This window comes from Acanthopagrus latus, chromosome 6 (assembly GCF_904848185.1).
Source record: "Acanthopagrus latus isolate v.2019 chromosome 6, fAcaLat1.1, whole genome shotgun sequence".
NCBI classification, from domain to species: Eukaryota; Metazoa; Chordata; class Actinopteri; order Spariformes; family Sparidae; genus Acanthopagrus; species Acanthopagrus latus.
In genome coordinates, this window is record NC_051044.1 from 23975051 (window position 1) to 23992987 (window position 17937).

Genomic DNA, 17937 nt, shown 5'->3' on the forward strand with positions numbered 1-17937 from the left:
CGGATCCTGTACTTGTGCTGATTGGCTACACTGATGACTTTAAAGTGCATGGAGTCAAAGGGACAGAAAGCACCAATGCCAATGTATGCATATTCTACCTAATTGTTTATTCAATTATGGAAAAATTAAACATTTCTGGGAATGTATTTTTAGCTCATTAATGATATAAATATTAAAATATGAGAACAACTTCTCCAAAACTACACAGTGCCCCATAGTTAAAATCAAATGGCACTATTTCAGCTTCATGATTACTTCATGTGCAGTGTCTTTCACATTGCAAGAGGCACAAGATCTTTTTCATTTTGAGTGATGAAATCAAATGCCAAGTGACATTCTTAAACCGTGAAGGTCACATGGCAAGAGCATTTTGTTGGGAGACGGTTCTGCCTCTGTAAACGGCTACCAAAAGTACAACCTCATCGGCTGTCAAGGCATCTCTATCATTCAGCTCCGGCTGTGAGGGTTTAATTAACACGGAAACCCAGTCATGAGAAGTGCTCGAACACTGCAATCTAAACCCAATTACTCAGACAGTCCTTTTCTTCTAGCTCTCTCTGCCTCATTATCTGGCATTAAAGATAAAATGAAGACAGATTTGAGATGGAATCAGTCTAAATCAAAAAGTTGTGTGAGGTATACATCTGCAGTCTTCGCTGTTGAGAATGGGAATGGGGGGGGAGCAACAGTTGAATACAGGGTGAGATAGAACCTTCTATCAATAGACACAATGTAAGCCAAATGCTACAGAAATGACTTCACACAAATGAATAACGAGATGTTGTCAGAGGTGATGGGAAAGAATGAAAGCGAACAGGCAGATGGAGACAGAGATAGTATGAATTAGGGAGCGAGGGCTACACAGGATTGTGTGATTAGTGACCTGCAGCATGAAATTAGCTTGTGCTAGAGCTACAGCTTATGCATTCAATGAAAAATGCATTACCCTTTGAGTCAGTATGTGCCCTTGTGTTTGTGGTGTTTTCTCAGTGTATGTGTGAGAGAGAGAGAGAGTGTGTGTGTATGTGTGTGTGTATGCGTGTGTGCGTGTGTGTGTGTGTGTGTGTGTGTGTGTGTGTGTGTGTGTGTGTCTTATAATAGAACAGGAGAGATGTAACAAAACTGTGAACATAGATGGCGGCTTTATCCGTGAGGGATCCGGAGATGTAAGAACAGACCAGGAAGCAAGAGGAACATGAAAGTAGGTAGTTAGATAAAGAGATTTCAAATGATGCCTTTCTCTGGAGGAATGTCAAGGCCTAGGACAGTACAGAATAGCAAAGTCAGAGGGGGGAGGCGGAGGTAAACAGACAGACTGACGGACAGAACCAACAACTGAACCAAAGCGGAGAGGGTGGCAGGAGACAAGACAAAAGCCAGCAAGACGGCCAATGTGGGCCATAAAATAAAGAGATCGATGAGGGGGAAAAAGAAAGAACAGGCCAACAGAGCTGCAAGGGAGAATAAGAGGAAAAGACAGGGTGAGGCAGTTAATTCTCCGCAATGGCTGTGCTAATTAGACAAGCTGCTAGTGGGAGGCTGATATAAAAAGAGCTGGCAACCACCAGAAGGAACACACAGTAATGGCTAGACACTGTGTCTGTAGGTGTGTGTGTGTGGCTAAATGGTGGGTGAAATCAGGCCATTATGTGATCCAGAAAATAGAACAACAAAACAGGATCCATGAGAAGCAACATGTGGAGTAAACCCAGTAAACACAGGGAGAGCACATGTGTAAAATAAGACTGTACTTGGCAGAGCGATGTGTTTGTCTTTAATACTGCTTCCAGCTCTCTCTTGGAAAACACTTGAAATGTATTGCACATATGAGATAAGGTTGAATCTAATCCTAATTATTTGATTAAACTTACACAGAGAATGTCAATTCATAACTGCTCCTACATCATGAAAATGCAAACATGCCCTGAGGCACCAGCTCAGGGAAACAAACCAGACTGAATCTGGTGTACCTCATAATAAGTCGCTATGGGTAACAAAGCGAAAGAAACAGACAAATAATGAGCAATCTTTTTTTTTTTTTATCAACATCATTATTCTAAACAGGTGACAACTTACGTTTTTGTCCCATTGCATTGGGCACTGGAGGTCCTGTCTGAGGGTCCCTGTAGGTCTCTTGGTGGTTGGCAGCATAGCTGGCCAGCGGGGCCCCTGCCAACGCAGAGTCCTCGATCCATTCTGCAACAGCAAGAGGCACATGTTCTCTAGATGGGGTTGAAACAGGTGCACGGCTGTCCTACTTGTGGGTGGAACAGGGGCTAAGGGCTCTGGGACAAGATGGCCTACTGCGCTGTGTGTTGTGGAATAAGCCAATTAGCTTTCTATGATGTAGGAGAAACTTGTGAAGGCTGAAAAAATATTTTTTGCCCCACAGATCAACGAGTGAATGGAAGAGGTTCAATTACCAAAATACAGTCTTATGTGAAACAAGATATTGCCGATATAGCCTGAAAGTAGTAGTGCTCTATTTTCTGGCTATTTTGTGATACACAACATCACTTGATGTATTGAATTTTCAATGAAGACGAGCATTGAAAACGATATTGCACTAATATAGTAGGGATGGTACTTTCACAGAATATTCATACAATAGATGATTTGATTTTTGATAAAGAATCATCAGCACTGTGGATATAAAGACTAAACAAGTCTGGTCAGCTCGGAAAAAAGATACAACTTTACTGTAATGCAGCCTTTAAATCCAGGACAACTCACATCATGATAATGCTATAATCAATATACTGTCCAGCCCTGTGTGAAACTTTATTACAGTTTCACATCCCTCCACTGAAGATAATGTGTCAACGCACAATCGCATATCTTCATAAACACTGTCTCACACGTCAGTATTGAACACAAATGGAGTTATAGGAAACCGGAGCGGCCCATTTCTTCATTATGGCGACCATCTTTGATTAATCACCTTGTTAGGGCATCACAGCGCTGATCAGACTACAACCCTCATTAATATTCTCCACCGTGAAACGGAATCAATGGAGAGGTGAGGAAAAAAATTGTTAAAAACTCTGCTTGAAGGTATTGAGTTTTTTTGAGAAGAGATTGAGCCTTCAGACGGAGGGAAAAGTCAGCAGGTAATCGAGTGGATACGAATGAATTCTGCTGAATGAGCAGAAGGTGGAGCGCGATAGGAGAGTTCCCATGTGGGCCTGCATGCATTTACAATTAATCTCTCTGCGGGGCGTCCTGTGAATGCATATGGTTTGAGACAAGAAGCAGGAGCAAGCTAAGGTTACCGGTTTGGTCGAGGTTGGGCAGCTGTGCGAGCTGCATAATCACTGTTATTACTGGGAGCACTTATTGCTTTATTAAAAGGGGCACTATGTAGTTTTGAAGAAGACATTCAAACTCAGAATTTTTCCAGAATTGAATAAAACAAAGCTGTTCTCAGAGGAAAATAAGATCCCCAGAACACTGTTTGCTTAGAAGGGTGGCAGGGTCCACCAAATACAAACATGTTTTTAATTTAGTTTATTCAGTCAAAAAAAACAGGAGACTTGTTAAATTAGTTTGTGTAAGCATTATAAAATTGGTCAATGAAGATCTTTCTCTTTGTTATTAAAATGTCTTCCCCAAAACTACGCAGTACACCCTTAAACAACCCTTTTTTGAGCAGGTCGATCATGTTCAGATGCAGTCAGACTTACCTGTCTTCACCTAGAGACAATGAAGCTTTCAAGATATTACACAAACAAGTCTTCAATAGCAACACAGAAAACTGAAATTAACTTCAAAAAGGCTGCACGGCACAGCCGCAAATAATAGTTATGCCTTTATGGAAGGGCACTTAGCAAATCATAAGGCAGTAGCAGCAACATCGATTACTGTAGCAATCACTGCAATACAGACACAATCTCACACACGCGGTCTCGTACGGAGACGAGTCAGTCACACACATGAATAGAAAGAAAGTAAATGACGCCCTTGGTGGGGGCTTGTGAACGAACCTCGGATGTAGCGCTCACCTTCAGGTGGCTGCTGGCTTTGGGGCTGAGGCTGCTGAGGCTGCTGCTCCAGCTGCCTGCGCCTCTTAGCCTCCAACACTGGATTCTCATACTGGGTTTTCCTGTTGATATGACTTTGGGGACGGTGGGAGGAGGGACGAGTGGATGTGAGGTTTGGGAATGAGAAATGAGGGATGGGAGGAATGGATGGAAAATAAGAAATAGAAAAACAGGAAGTAGGATGAGAGGTAAATATCAGCAGGGAAGTGGAGCGCAGCAGGGAGGGAAAACAGACACAGAGGAGAGGAGAGGATAACAGAAGAGAGAGAGAGAGAGAGAGAGAGAGAGAGAGAGAGAGAGAGAGATAGGGTCCAGAGAGGGAGGGGAGACACAGCAATAAGATTAGATTAATTCACAGCGGCACAATACAGATGAATGCATCCGCATATACACAGGAACCTCTCTTTTAGACGTGCGTGACACAATCCTGCCCACAAATCATATCATATAAAATCACATGTTGGTGATGGCTTAATTCAAGACTATGGAGGGGGTTTCGCGCTGACCTACCAGCTGGATAAATAACACCTGGAAGCGCCACGTGATATTATACAGCAAACGAAGCAAACAGTGAATAGCATCTGTTAGAGACAAAGAGGGGTAAAATAGAAATGCCACAGCCCTGAGCCCCCAGGTGCTGCTTTGAACAACATCAAAAACGCATGAAACGTATTCGTGTTAATGTTGACACCGAGGGGCTTCACACGAGATGAGATGCACACACAAACACTGGCTGCACCTTTTTCCCAAAAGATAATGACACAAACAAAATGGCCTACATTTCTCAGAAGATAAAAAGACCAAAAACAGCTCAAGTGAAATCTTGCTGTGACGTCTTATTAACGGCAGAACTCTATGTACATCAGAGCTGCTCCTATTTACAGGACGGTCAAGAGTTTCATTTTTTTCAAATGAAAATGTGGGAGAGCATTTCTATTTATGTGCAGGACGAGAAAATGCAAGATGGCTGTTTTCTTCTTCAGCTTCCTGTGTGCGTGTGTGCAGCATCAGCCTGTCCGTTTGCCGAACACGTTTACTTACTCAACATAGTAGACCCCATACACTGGATCGTCTATTTTCTCCCATCCTGGTGGAAGTTCTACAAAGAGAAGCAGAGAAAAAAGACAGAATGAGACTGAGAGAACAAGCAAAAATAAAACTCAAGGCTGTGAGGTTGCTGGGGGCTATGTATTGAGCCATTAGAGGCGAGCCCAGCGGAGACCTTTTGCCTCTCACTGAGTCGGCCTGTCAGTCAGTCTCCGGGGCCACAGTGACCCAACAGCTTCACAGGCTGTCTGGCTGGCCCGTCCCTGTCCCCTCACATTGCTGACATTTCCACACATCAGATAAGAGCAGAGCAAGACCCCCTTGGGCAGAGATGGTTGGATGAATAGAGGGATGGGGGAGATGAAAGGAGGTGTGAGAAGGGAACGGTGGAAGGGGTCAGGGAGAGGGAAGGCACAGAGGTGGGAGGCAAAAAAAGCAAGGAGGGAACGGCAGATAAAGGTGAGAAGGAGGGGAGACTGGGGGAGGGAGGAATAATCTGGGCTTTGAAACAATTGTGAAAAAACCCCACAAAATTCTCTCCGACAACGTGCAGGGAAAATGTGGATTTGTTTGTTTTTCTAGCATTATGAAACATTTCCTTTCTGTCAACAGAGAAGCTAATTTCTTATCAGTTTCTTAGCTGTCTTAGTGAAAAGATGCCTGTCCTTGCTACTGTGGCTCTGCTCTCTTCATTTTTTACATAACTCATCCTCTTCATGTGTAAATGTACTGACCTCACCTGTGCCAGCTCTTGCTTTGTGAACTAAGGCTGCACCCTGGGCTCGAGAAGGTACTTCATTTAAGGAGGTGGCATTGAAAGCAGCTGCACACAGATGCGCAGAAACTTTTGAGTAAAAGTGGAATCCATCGTAATTAACAATGATTAGGAAAAGATATGAATATGACTGGGCCCACTTCAGCGGCATGTAATTGCCCGATGGTGCAATGGTGCTGCATTTCTACGCCGTTTGCCAGAGAGGGTGATGTCATTATCTCCGACGAAGCCATCTGAATCGGTTCTGTAGTCTGATTACAGCGGCATCGATTACTGGCTGCCGTCCACATAGATAATGTCAGAGGCTTCTAATTGGCTACAAACACAGATTGTCCAATAGTCCTCTCATGTGATGTATCAGTTTTACATATTATTACCCCCAGCCAATTAAGCCTCACCCTGTGTGCAAGTAGATGGTAATTACAATTATCCAACTTGGAGCCTCCCTCTGCTTTCTAATGAGGGCCCTCAGTTGGAGTAGTCTCAGTAGCAGATGGGAGTGTTTAAATTGTCTGTACATAACACACACACACACACACACACACACATACACACAGTTGTCAATATGATGCTTGCAAGTTAATATTACTCCATCTTTTCTACACCTGCTAAAATCAGCTAATGCAAAAACACTGAAACAGAATGCAAGGTTACAGCCTGAGCGTCGTAGTGCAGGGTGAAGCCACAAAGCAGGCATGGTGAATCATCATTCAGATGTTTTCAACTGGAACGTTAAATGGAATGCGGTCCCGCCTCGCCTCGCGCAAAATTTTAATCACCCACTTGATTTCACACCGTGCTAGTTCTGCTCCTGGAGGAGCACCTGCGTGTGTGTGTGAGTGAGTTAGAGAGGAAAGAAAGGGCATTTGCTGTTGCAGTCTTCTTAACAATGTGGTATACATTTCAGTGAGTGGAAACACAAATGAGGAAGACAATGAGAGAAATCTGTCACTCGTTCAGCAGCGTTCTTTCTTCTCACCCCGTGTCCCTCCTCCCACTTCCCACCTTCCACCACATATCGTGAAGTCGAGGGAAAGTCAAGCGTGTTGAATTGCACGTTTGGCTGTCTGCATCTCGTTCTCTTGATACGGCACTGGGGTTGATTTCTCTTGTGTAAGCATGTACCACAGAGAGGCTCTTTGTGTGTGTTAGGGTTGTGTGAGAATTTGTGCATGTGTGTGCCTGCATTCGTACTACCTCTCCTCCAAGGATTCGAGTTAATTACTTATTCTTTGCCCACCTGTATTGGATTGTGCTGATCGATGACTATCGAACATGTTCATCCTGTCGAGGGGCAGTCTCACAGATGTGGTGGGACTCGCCTGATCTGATGATCATAACATGGCCACTCTTTCAGATGTTTAAACATAGGAGCTGCCAACAGTGCATCATCAACCTTTTTGCAGGTGATGCTCTCTTTTTATTGCTGAAAACAGCTGCCTGCTGCTGGAAAATGAGAGCTAGAGTGAAGCTAAAAATAGATATTTCTCCGCGGGTGACCCCTTTGACATAACATTAAGTCATTTGAATCGATGTTAATATCAAAAATATTGATGAACGCAGCTTTTGCAGCTGATGAAAAAGCAGACTTGATTCTAGTACTTAAATATGGTGCCTGCAAAAGCCCCTGTGTCCCTGGGGCGAATGGAAACCTTTCAAATCCCATTTGACAAAAGTGGAACTGATTACAAAGGAAGCCAAAAGAAGCTCTTTTTCTGCGAGGTTTCATTCTTTCGCTTGACAAAAGTAATATGCATTGAGTGTTATTCCAAATTCTATAAAAAGACATGTTAATCATCAAGGCCTAAGACAGACATTAATCACATCTCTCCCCTGATGGAATGACACCATTCATTACTCGTTCATACCGGTAGCAGGGCACCGTCTCCAGACACCATTTATCCTGCACAAGTGGCCGCGCTGCTGTGTCTGAAAGGCTAGTTAGTGTGTTGATGGGTCTCGGGGAAAAAAAGGCCTGTTGCCGTCTGCCTCAGACAGACACCCATTAGGAAATCATCATTATAACAATCTTCCTCGAATCTGCCCTCGTCGCTTATGTATGAAAAGACAATCTGATGGTGTGTGAGTGTTTTGTCTGGGTTTGTGTGGGTGTGTGTCTGGTTGGCTGGTGGTATGTGGTAGTAAAGAGCGGTGTTCAAGGTAGTTTTTTTCTGAGTAAGTAAATGTAAATGGTGTGTGTTTGCTAAAAATTATACAGAGGGGAGGCTGGGTGAAGGTCAGATCTGTCAGAGAGGCAGAATGTGTCAGTTCTAGATGATTAGAAGTGACGGTCATAGTCATCTGCTGTCAAATGTCTGTGCATGAGCCACTGGAGGTGTTTTTTTCTGAACTGCAACGGTGAGTCAGATGCATACAAGAACAATATGACACTGGAAGGAAGTAAAAGAGAAGATCCTACCTAGGTCATTGTCCAGCTCCTCTGTATGTACCCCTTCTACACAGAGGGATGGACACAGCAGTGCAGGATCGTTGTAAGAGGGGAAAGAGAGAGAAAACAAAGGTGCACATCTGTGAGTCAGTCAACTGTATCTGGCCACTGGGTGGCAGGAGTAAATCAAAGTCATACCCTCAGCCTCTCGTGTCAAACCATGTAGACAAAAATCACAAAAAGATGTTTCCCCAAATGATTGGAGTCTGGAGTTGAGGCAGACTTTTATCCAACCTGAATTTGTCATGTCAGCTACTAATGTCGTGACAACTGTTATCATATTTCACTTTCTGAACAGGGAAATAAATGATCACAAGATTCCCTCATGAGAAACTTGTTATGTAGCAGTAGTCCTCTGTGTGTCTGTATGAACCTATGCTGGTTTGTGATGCCATTGATGCAGTGGAGCTGTGGGGTTTCTTGCTGTGACAAACGGCTGAAAGCTTACCAGAGCAATGCCACCTAATGACTGCTCCCCATTTTGTGTGACCCAACACTGACACCTGTGGGCTGCTGGGGGAACCGCTACTCCTGTCTAAACAGCTCAACGTTGTAAAAAAAGACGCACCAGAAGGTATTTGGTGATTTCTATGCTAAAAAAACTCTACTTCTAAATAAATATAGAGTGAGTTGACTGGACACATATGTGAAGAGGTCTAAGACTAATCATCTTTAATCTACTCATGAAGAACTTTTTGTTTCTAAGTCTTTTAATGATCAAGAAATAGCCTGTAGGTTTTTACTCTTGGCAAAAACAAAAAAAACAAGGAATGACTGGCAGAAACACCAAATTACATTCTCTTATTTATGAGCCTCCAGTGTAAAAAAAGAAACACGTGGAAACTCAGTTCAATATTCTTTGTCAATCAACTGTGTCTGAAAGGAGAGGATTTCATCTCATAACATGGACGTACCATCATCTTCACATTCTTCCAGGGGTTTCTGGGGCTTGTCCAGGCACCGAGGGTCTATCCAGGAGGTGGTCTTTGTGTTGTGGCTGAACATAAAATAAACACAAACACAATTAGTCCCATAGAAATAATCCTTATATCCACACATCGGATTAGTAGAAAGAAGGTTTTCAAAGATGTTGACTGAATGTGTAATTATAGCGTGCTCTTCAAGATGAAGATTTGCTGGTTTGTCACAAAATCAGCAGCATGACTGTTCATTCAACACTTGATTATGTTGGACTCAAGAGGTTATCCTTATCTGCTTATTACATTTACAAAAGTCAACAGGACTGACAAAGTAGTGGCTTCATAATAAAAGACCTCTCAACAGTTTACTAGAGGAAAAGCACTTCTCCAACTGACCTTAATTACTTAAAGCACTGAACCTAGACTGTCCTTCCAGAGTTCATAAACAAAAAACAGCATCTCACAAAGACGTGATACTCATTACAGCTTCAACTCAATATTTTGAAGGTATCAGGTCTGGTAGGTTAAAACAACAAAGAGTAAATTGCCATGCTGTAAAATGTGTCCAGGTTACCTCTACCCACTTTCTCAAACTTTCTATGTTTTTTAGTTTGCATATTTCCCTTGAAGTAGCGGCAGATTTGTGATTTTGGTTCATGGTTTATTCTGCTGTCATATATCACATTAAGTAGAAACACGGACATATGCAGCTATAAACTAAATCGATTATACAATGAAAGCCTGAGAAATGTTTCTTTGTTTCTATACTTGAAGTCTGAATACAAACTTGACTTTGGTCATTTGTGTCCAGAACCTCTGTGTGACATTTCTTTTCTTTTTTACATCAAAAATTGAGAGTGAAACATTAAACTATGTACAGTAAATGTACATAAATATACATATATAAAGATATCACAATGTCCTAGTCCAGTTAAAGCACCACACATTATAAAACAGGACTCCCACACAGTATTAAGGACCCAGCAGCTTGGTTAAGGGACATAGACACTAATCCAGGTTCATTACTGTTACAGACAACAATTAAAAATAGAGAGGATTGAGTGTGTGAACACATCTTAAATGCGCTGCTGTGTTACAGTGATGGAAGAAAACTGTGGGAGACAAACATGCCAAAAACAGCAGAATGTAGCTTATTTAAGTAAAAAAACAATCAAACTTTTTCTTCATGCACAAATTTACAATTCAAGCACTTTCAAGGCCTCACATTTATTTAGGCCTATTTTCAAAAACAATCAAGACCTTAATCACTTCTCTCAAATTCACAAAATCAATTACTTCAACCTGTGGGAACCCTGTGAAAAGTGCACTTTGACACAATGCATTACACATGTATCTAAGTGTTGGGTTACTTACTCTATAAAGTAGACCTCTCCGTTCTCGGTGTAGGCCATCTCCCAGTTGTCAGGCAGAGGTCCCAGCGGGTCCTCCGGGGGAGGATGGCTCAGGTGAGAGTGTGTCTGCTGTGTGCTCTCCGTGGTGGACGTTGGTGAGGGGGTCGTCCCAATGTAGGGCGGTTCACTCTTGCGGGTGGTGAAGGGTCTCACCGAGTGAGGAATCTCGTCTAATTCACTTGAGTCTCCTGAAGTTAATTAAGACAAAGATGGCTCGGTGTTACGGACGTTTTGGTCACTGAGAAACAAAAGGCGTCTGTGAAAACAATTTGGGTGCCACAGGAGGAGCCTCCACACATGATCAACCCAACTTGCTCACAGTGCTGAGAGACTTCTCTGAGCATCACTACACACGATACGTTTCAGACAGATTAACGTAACATATATATGTATGAGTATGAGTACTTCAAGAGTTTCTAGAGAGCCTCATCTTGCCACCAGCAGAACTACCCAAAGCTTTTCACACTGGAATCAGTTACACTACTGTGCAGTATATCCATTTATCCTGAACTATAGAGACATTTGCTTCAGTTAAGACTGCTGAGTGGGCAGTTCACACCTAGAACCATGGCCTCTGAAGTGCTATCACCTAGCTTCCTGCTATCTCATTTTCACACTCACACTTGACTGGCACCCTCGCAGCTCACACAGTCACAGACGGCAAATAAACAACTTTTGGTCCCACCTTCTAAAAACACATGGCAGAAACAGCTTTAGCAACGGGTCGACTTCCCCACAATGCCTGCTGACCTACTAACACACAAGAAGATATCAAATAAATGAGCTCACTGAGTAATAATCTTCAAAATCATCACAGTGAAAGAGCCAATATAAACAGCACTTCATCTGAATGAAATCAAATCTCTCTGTTGTTCACAAACCAAGACGACCTACCAAGTACTAATACTATCATTAAGAATCATTTCAAACATGGAGGTTGCTCAGTCATCCACCCTCTGCATCTCGCAGCCAGATGGCACTCTTTTACATTTTTGGATGCATAGATACAGGCAGTTGTAGTCAAACCCAGAGACCACTTACTCACCAATCAAAGAAGCTCTTGTGTTCTGCAGCCCCTCACCACGCCAAAGTGCTCTCTCTGCTGCTCTCTCTCCACCTCCTTTGTGCTCTTTCTCCTACTTCTTCATTTTCTGAGCTTATCCTCCTTCACACAACGCAATCCAGCCGGGGTTTTCTTCCTCCCTCTGTCCAATCCCTTTCAAACTCCCCCAATTTACCCCTTTACAGCCACTCCCCCCTCTTTCTCTTTACCCTCCTGCTACCTTGTCTCCACTTCCTTCTCCCACTTTATCCATCACATCTAACATTTTCTCTTTCTCATGTTCTCAGGCTGTGGGTGAAGACAGCTCTACAAGCAACGTCACGTGTACTCACTGACTTCAGGTCTGTTTATTTTAAAGGTGTCTGCACCCGCAGCAGTGTGTGAGTCATTATGTAAGTTCTGCAGAAACAGTTAGTATACGAGAAATGACAATAAACCAAGAGGAATGAAATCAGTGAAGTCAGTTACATGACATGGAAAAAAATGTTTATACAAGTCAGATGTGCTGCTTCATTTTGCCTGTTGCCTGTGTCAAATTTAATTTAGTCCAGAGTACAGTACCAGGGACCGGAGCCTGTTCCATCCTGGTATTTTGAATCCAAATAAATGAAAATTATGTCTAAATCAACTGGAGAGAGACTGTTGTTTTTACACCTGAATTCAGAATGTGTTTCAAATCTGTCCTGACTGACTGCTTGTTATTGGAACTCCTCACTCACACTGAGAAAAACGGTTTGGCAGGAAAAAGAATGCACATCTGTGGAAGAGGAAGTACAGACTTCAAAACCTTGAACAAGGGGGTGGCAGAAGCAGGTCGACTGTATTTGAGATGTTTAGCATTCACTTGCATTACACTTTTGAGTGGTCTGAGTGATCAATTTTCATTCATCTTTAATGTGTTTTGGCAGCAATCACACCAGTGGTTTTCATTATTGATTCTATTAAACATCTTCAGATTAATTCGTTGTAAGTTGATGTAAGAAACGAGGACAAATGACCAACACTCATATGCCCAGCATGAGACATTACACAACCTTATGTGATGCCTACACTTTGCTTACTTAAAAGGGTATTCCAGCTATGTAGTATTGCACATGCATACTTGAGAGGGATAGATTTCAAAAGAAAAGGAAATATCAAAGCAGCAGAGGCTGAGATATCCTGAATTTAGTCCCCAACATGGGTCAACACTTACAAACACTGGATCCTATATTTACCATAATGCAACTGGATAGTGTCAATCAGACTCTCTCTCCATCAATAGTAAATATTAATATCTTTATAACTTAGTAACTGCAGATTGTAATGCAAGCTTTCTGTTATGAATGTTATGAGTTTAAAGCAATCAAGTCAACGATGATGCTGATGACTTCATCAGTTATTTTCCCACATCTGACAAAGCTCCTTTGAGGTTCACAGAGGAAGGGTTAGACACTACACAAATGTTTTCACAGGCTGCCCTACTCAACAATATCAAGCTGAACATAACATGTAAAGCTGCAATGCCCCTTTGATATATAAAGTTCAAATGGAGACAACTAAACAAATTTCTCACATTTGACAAGTTGGTCAAATAAATGACAGACTGAATCAATCATTATCAAAAACTTCTCTCAGTTCTCAGTGGTCTTTTTAAACATTTGATAAAGAAAAACAATAAAAGTTCCATCTTATTAAGAATGCACTAGAAATTGATTTTTTGGGAGAGGACAAACTTCAATTTGTTCAAGATTCAGCGTTCTACCTTTATGACCTTAAATCATGTTAAACCACGTGTCTGCCTACTTTATTTTACAACTGACATCCTCGTTTTTAAGCCTTTAGTCTGGCACATTTCCAGGCAGCACATAGCACCTTTTAAAACAAGGTTACTAAGTGCTTCCCCAGACACAGACACAGAAACAACACACATATTCATCTATTCAGACAGAAAACAAATTAACAACCACTTTAGAAGGAAGACTCATCAGTAGCAGGGTATAAATACGAGAGCTTGGTTAGATGATCTGATTGGCCCTACAGGTGGAATAAGAGTGTCAAAGAATGTAAAATGGCAAGACCATGTAGGGCATTTTGCCATCTATTCTAATTTACAGGGAGCCAATGACGCAATGGATTAGTGTGATTGGGGATCTACAGCTGGCTGAGGTCAGCAGCTGGGCTGGCCTTAGGTACGGATGAGTAAATCTAGATATTAGCATTAGTTAGATTTCTATGATGTTTTGGAGTTGGGAAAAGAAGGTTTGTACCAGCTGATTTATTTACAGGGCAGAGTTCAGACTTGGGTCAATGTTTACACCATTGTTTATTGAGGAGGCTTCAACATTGGTGGTAAAGGAGCCATTACATCAGGAGAGCTTCCCTTTTATCTGAATTTAGCTGAAGGAAACTGAGAAGCATCCATTCTTAAATAGCAGCCAGGATTTTGCACAATGTCTACATTCCACCCCTGTAGAGGTCCATGTGACTTAAGCATTACCTAAAACCTGTGAAGACATTCATCTATCATTTATCCCGCCATCGACACACCGTGCCTTCTCCTCCTCCTCCTCCTCCTCCTCCTCCTCCTCCTCCTCCTCCTCCTCGACCTCCTGTCGCCTTGTACATACCTGTAAAGCTACTGTTCATGTCAGGGAGGTCCTCGTCGTCCTCCTGCTGCTGCTCTCCAGGCCCTATTCCAGCATTGTGCATGTCATTGTAGGACTTGGAGCGTCGGGGAGTGGATTGCTGCGAGCCCGGCAGGCTACCGCTGAGCCCGTCTGGCAGTGGGGCATCACCGCCGCTACCGCTACTGCTAATCACTTTCCCACCGGGGGGCTGCACCGGTGGCTTGGGTGTCCCATAATAGTTACCTAGGCAACGAAGAACAAGGCAGGGACGGGGGATTAAAAAAAAAATGGAGAAAAGAAGGACATTTCAGTAGGCGGGTTAGAGAGGAGGGGGCAAAGGGTTTTCTGTGTGTGTGTGTGTGTGTGTGTGTGTGTGTGTGTGTGTGTGTGTGTGTGTGTGTGTGTGTGTGCATGTGTGTTGGGGGTAGTTGTAGTCTTTGTATGCAAATTAAGAAGCTGGCTTTGTCTGTGAGAAAATGTGAATCTCTTTGACCTAAATAAAGTTCACAACCAAGACAACTTTGTTGTAACTTCACACAAACTAATGAACATTTTATTTATTCATCAACATGAAGCTGCCATTGCAGACATTTAGTGAAGCAGCCTGCTGCCAAATTTTTCTCCAGTGCCAGCACCACATTTCAACTAAACTGACAGTTTCAAAGGGGAGAGAACAAAACATGCCGCGTTGAAACCAAGTCATTTTTATCCAGAGTTAAAACAGGCAAACCTAAAGAGACTGTACCATCTTAAGAGCAAAATATACAGTCAACTTCTTAATGAGACAGAATGGCATTAGCATCCAAAATATAAAGGCAACAGAAGCAAAGAACATTATGGTCCAGGTGGCAGACTTACAGTCAAAAGATAGATTCTCAAACTGCTAATTAAATGTGGTACAGACCTTTTTCACAGCAGATATTTTGGTATGTTAAAGCAGGAAAAGCACACATCTTATTGATAACATTAATATCGACTGTGTGCATTTAGATATGGATGGAATTAAGCCATTGTTAGTGAAATGCGTTTCACCTGTGCTGCAAAGTGTTAATGAGCGGGTGTCAAAACAGTATTTAATAATAATAATAGGTCTTAAGCACCAACAGCCATTGTATCATTGCATGCCTGAACAAAAAAACAACATTATTTTCATTGTACTATTTATGAACATAAAATTGAAAGTCAAACATGGTGATGGAAACATTCAGGTGTGGGGATGTTTTTGCTCATCTGCAGATTATGCATCATCAGACATTATTCCACACACAGCCTTACACTGGGCGCTGTTTAAAGAGTGTTCAGTTCAATAAGTTACACATATTTCAGTTGTTAAAACACAGACTACAGTTTAAAAGGTTAGGTCAGGTTGCCTAACGCAACTATTGAAACTGTTGTAGAACAGAATGATCCCTGAACAAGCTTGTATGAAACCAAGATTTGCCTGGGCTGGTCGCCAAAGTAAAAATGAATGAATTATGACTCGAAAACACTTCAATAATCTAATAAAGTGGCAAGTACAACTGTTGGTGCAACTTTGCCTGATTTGGTTGTAATAAATGTTGCTATAGTTCCAGCTTGTTTCTTATTTGTGGGGTTTGGCGGCTAACAAATTTGTGCATGGTATGGTCAATCATTATGACACCAGCTTCTCTAGGTTTCATCTGACTTGAATTTCTTGTGGTCCGACAACTTGCCACATGACTACACCTTGTGTAAAGCATGTGAGAGGAAGAAAGAGTTTCTGATTTCCCCCATGCTGTTTCCAGTGGAGGTGACTAAGCTAGTTGCCAGTCAGAAGTCCACTGGCCTTGTTTGCACCTATAGACTTGCCGTCAGAGAGAAATCCATTGTTATGGAACACTGAACACGCTGAGTGGACAGAGCAGACACTTAATTAAACATGATCTGCCTGAATGGAGGTTATTCATGTTTGTGTTGTTGTCTGAAGCGCTGCCAAATGGTGTGTCAGTCGTGACTCTGGTTCATCAGAAAAACACAAGTGTTGTGTGCTCTATGACAACTTTGTCTCACTTGCCATGATGACTGAAGTTGGATTTAGTTTTGGCAGCTAGGAGGGATCACATACTGAATGACTGCGATATTAGACAGGACACCACACTGAGTCATAGCTAGGTTGTGATTTTAATCAACTGCTGAAACTCCACAAGATCACAGTGTATGACTATGACCTGACCTGAGAGGTTTATGTGTATGTCTGCGTGTGTGTCAGTGAGACTAGCCAACAAACACATAAGACATCAACCAAACACACTGGCTACGGACATCACCCAGTCCATCAATATGTCCAACATCCACAACATACATTTCTTATGAATATTCCTTTGTGACACATGAAAGACAAATCATATCAAGATTTTGACAGCAACCTTTTCAACTTTCAAACTAACTTTTTGGCCTTTTTCTACTTTTCTCCATTTACTTATACATCAGCTAATGTTTTGAACAAGTCCGAGGGCAACTTTCAGTAAGCTCCAGAGATATGAGATGAACATGCTGCTGATGGCTATCTGACCCACATGTATGGTGGATAACAAGAGAACTGTTTTCTAAATACAACCTTGTGTTGTAAAGACCAGCTGTTGAGACATTAGTGTACCTGCCATTTGGCAATAGATTTTTTAAATGAGATTCAATCTAGAATGAAATTTTGTCTCAAAGGGACGCCAAAACTGGACTGTGTCAGGGGAGGGCTGAAGGGAACACTGTTCCCTCCTGCTGTTCCAGCAGGTGCACCTGTCCAGAAGTGGGCTGGCTGGCCCAGACAGGTACACAACCTGCCTGCTTGCTGACAGCCAAACACAATAGGAGGGAAAGTTTAAGCACTAGCTGAAGATACATGAGGGAGTAAATCAAAGGGTGTAAATATCGTCTCTTCAAATCAGTTTGGGAACTCAAACGTCCAGAGTCTTGGATTACAATGAATGACCTGTATGGAGCCATTTTATGTTTTCTTTGCTATTTTTTTTTTTTTTTTAACATTTTAAAACAAGTCCTCATCCACTCAAAGATGTTTTGGAGAATGCTGTCTATGTTGAACTTGTCCTTTAAAGTTACATTGGCAATAAGTCAACATGATGCCAAATCCTCTGTGTTGGGTCAGTTAGTCATGAAAACAATAAAATGCACTATATGCAGATTAATGCATGATTTTTTAAATTCACCTTCATATGTTCCAATCTCCAATAGGGTTCCACTTTTCTCCAACTCCAGGAAGTCCTCCACTGAGAGGAAGTTGTAGTCCACACCAGGAACTTCTCCTTCTCGTGGGGCACGGGTTGTACCTGAATAACCAGAGACAGGATATGAGTTAGCAAACTAGAATGAATACTATCTTGCAGTGACGTTTTCGCTCCATGCCTTATACTAATCCACGTAAAATGTACCATCTTAAAACATGGATTTTAGGGTAAATTAAACAAAGAATCAGTTATAGTATTTATGTTTACATGTGTAACACAAATAACTTGATAGCATTCTCCCAAAACAAGACAATCTATTGCTTGCTCTTCCTTCGTATTGGGGTAAAGTGAGGTATTGTAGTAGCACCTTAGTGGGATCCTGCCATATGCTTAGGGTAAGATGGAAGTGGGAGAGTGTGAGT

General features: G+C 42.1%; 1 protein-coding gene across 9 annotated transcripts in view; it reads right to left on the reverse strand.

Moving 5' to 3' along the window:
* Positions 1 to 17937, reverse strand: part of magi1b (membrane associated guanylate kinase, WW and PDZ domain containing 1b) — a 136683-nt gene that overhangs the window by 33524 nt on the left and 85222 nt on the right. For 8 of the 9 annotated variants that reach the window (XM_037100381.1, XM_037100385.1, XM_037100384.1 and 5 more), the window contains exons 3-10: positions 17498 to 17617; positions 14316 to 14558; positions 10606 to 10831; positions 9226 to 9308; positions 8282 to 8317; positions 5082 to 5139; positions 3984 to 4114; positions 2077 to 2196 (exon numbers count right to left, since the gene is read on the reverse strand). In XM_037100381.1, coding sequence (XP_036956276.1) covers positions 2077 to 2196; positions 3984 to 4114; positions 5082 to 5139; positions 8282 to 8317; positions 9226 to 9308; positions 10606 to 10831; positions 14316 to 14558; positions 17498 to 17617 — 1017 coding nt within the window. The remainder of the gene's footprint in view (positions 1 to 2076; positions 2197 to 3983; positions 4115 to 5081; positions 5140 to 8281; positions 8318 to 9225; positions 9309 to 10605; positions 10832 to 14315; positions 14559 to 17497; positions 17618 to 17937) is intronic. The other variant, XM_037100382.1, reaches the window with a different exon arrangement.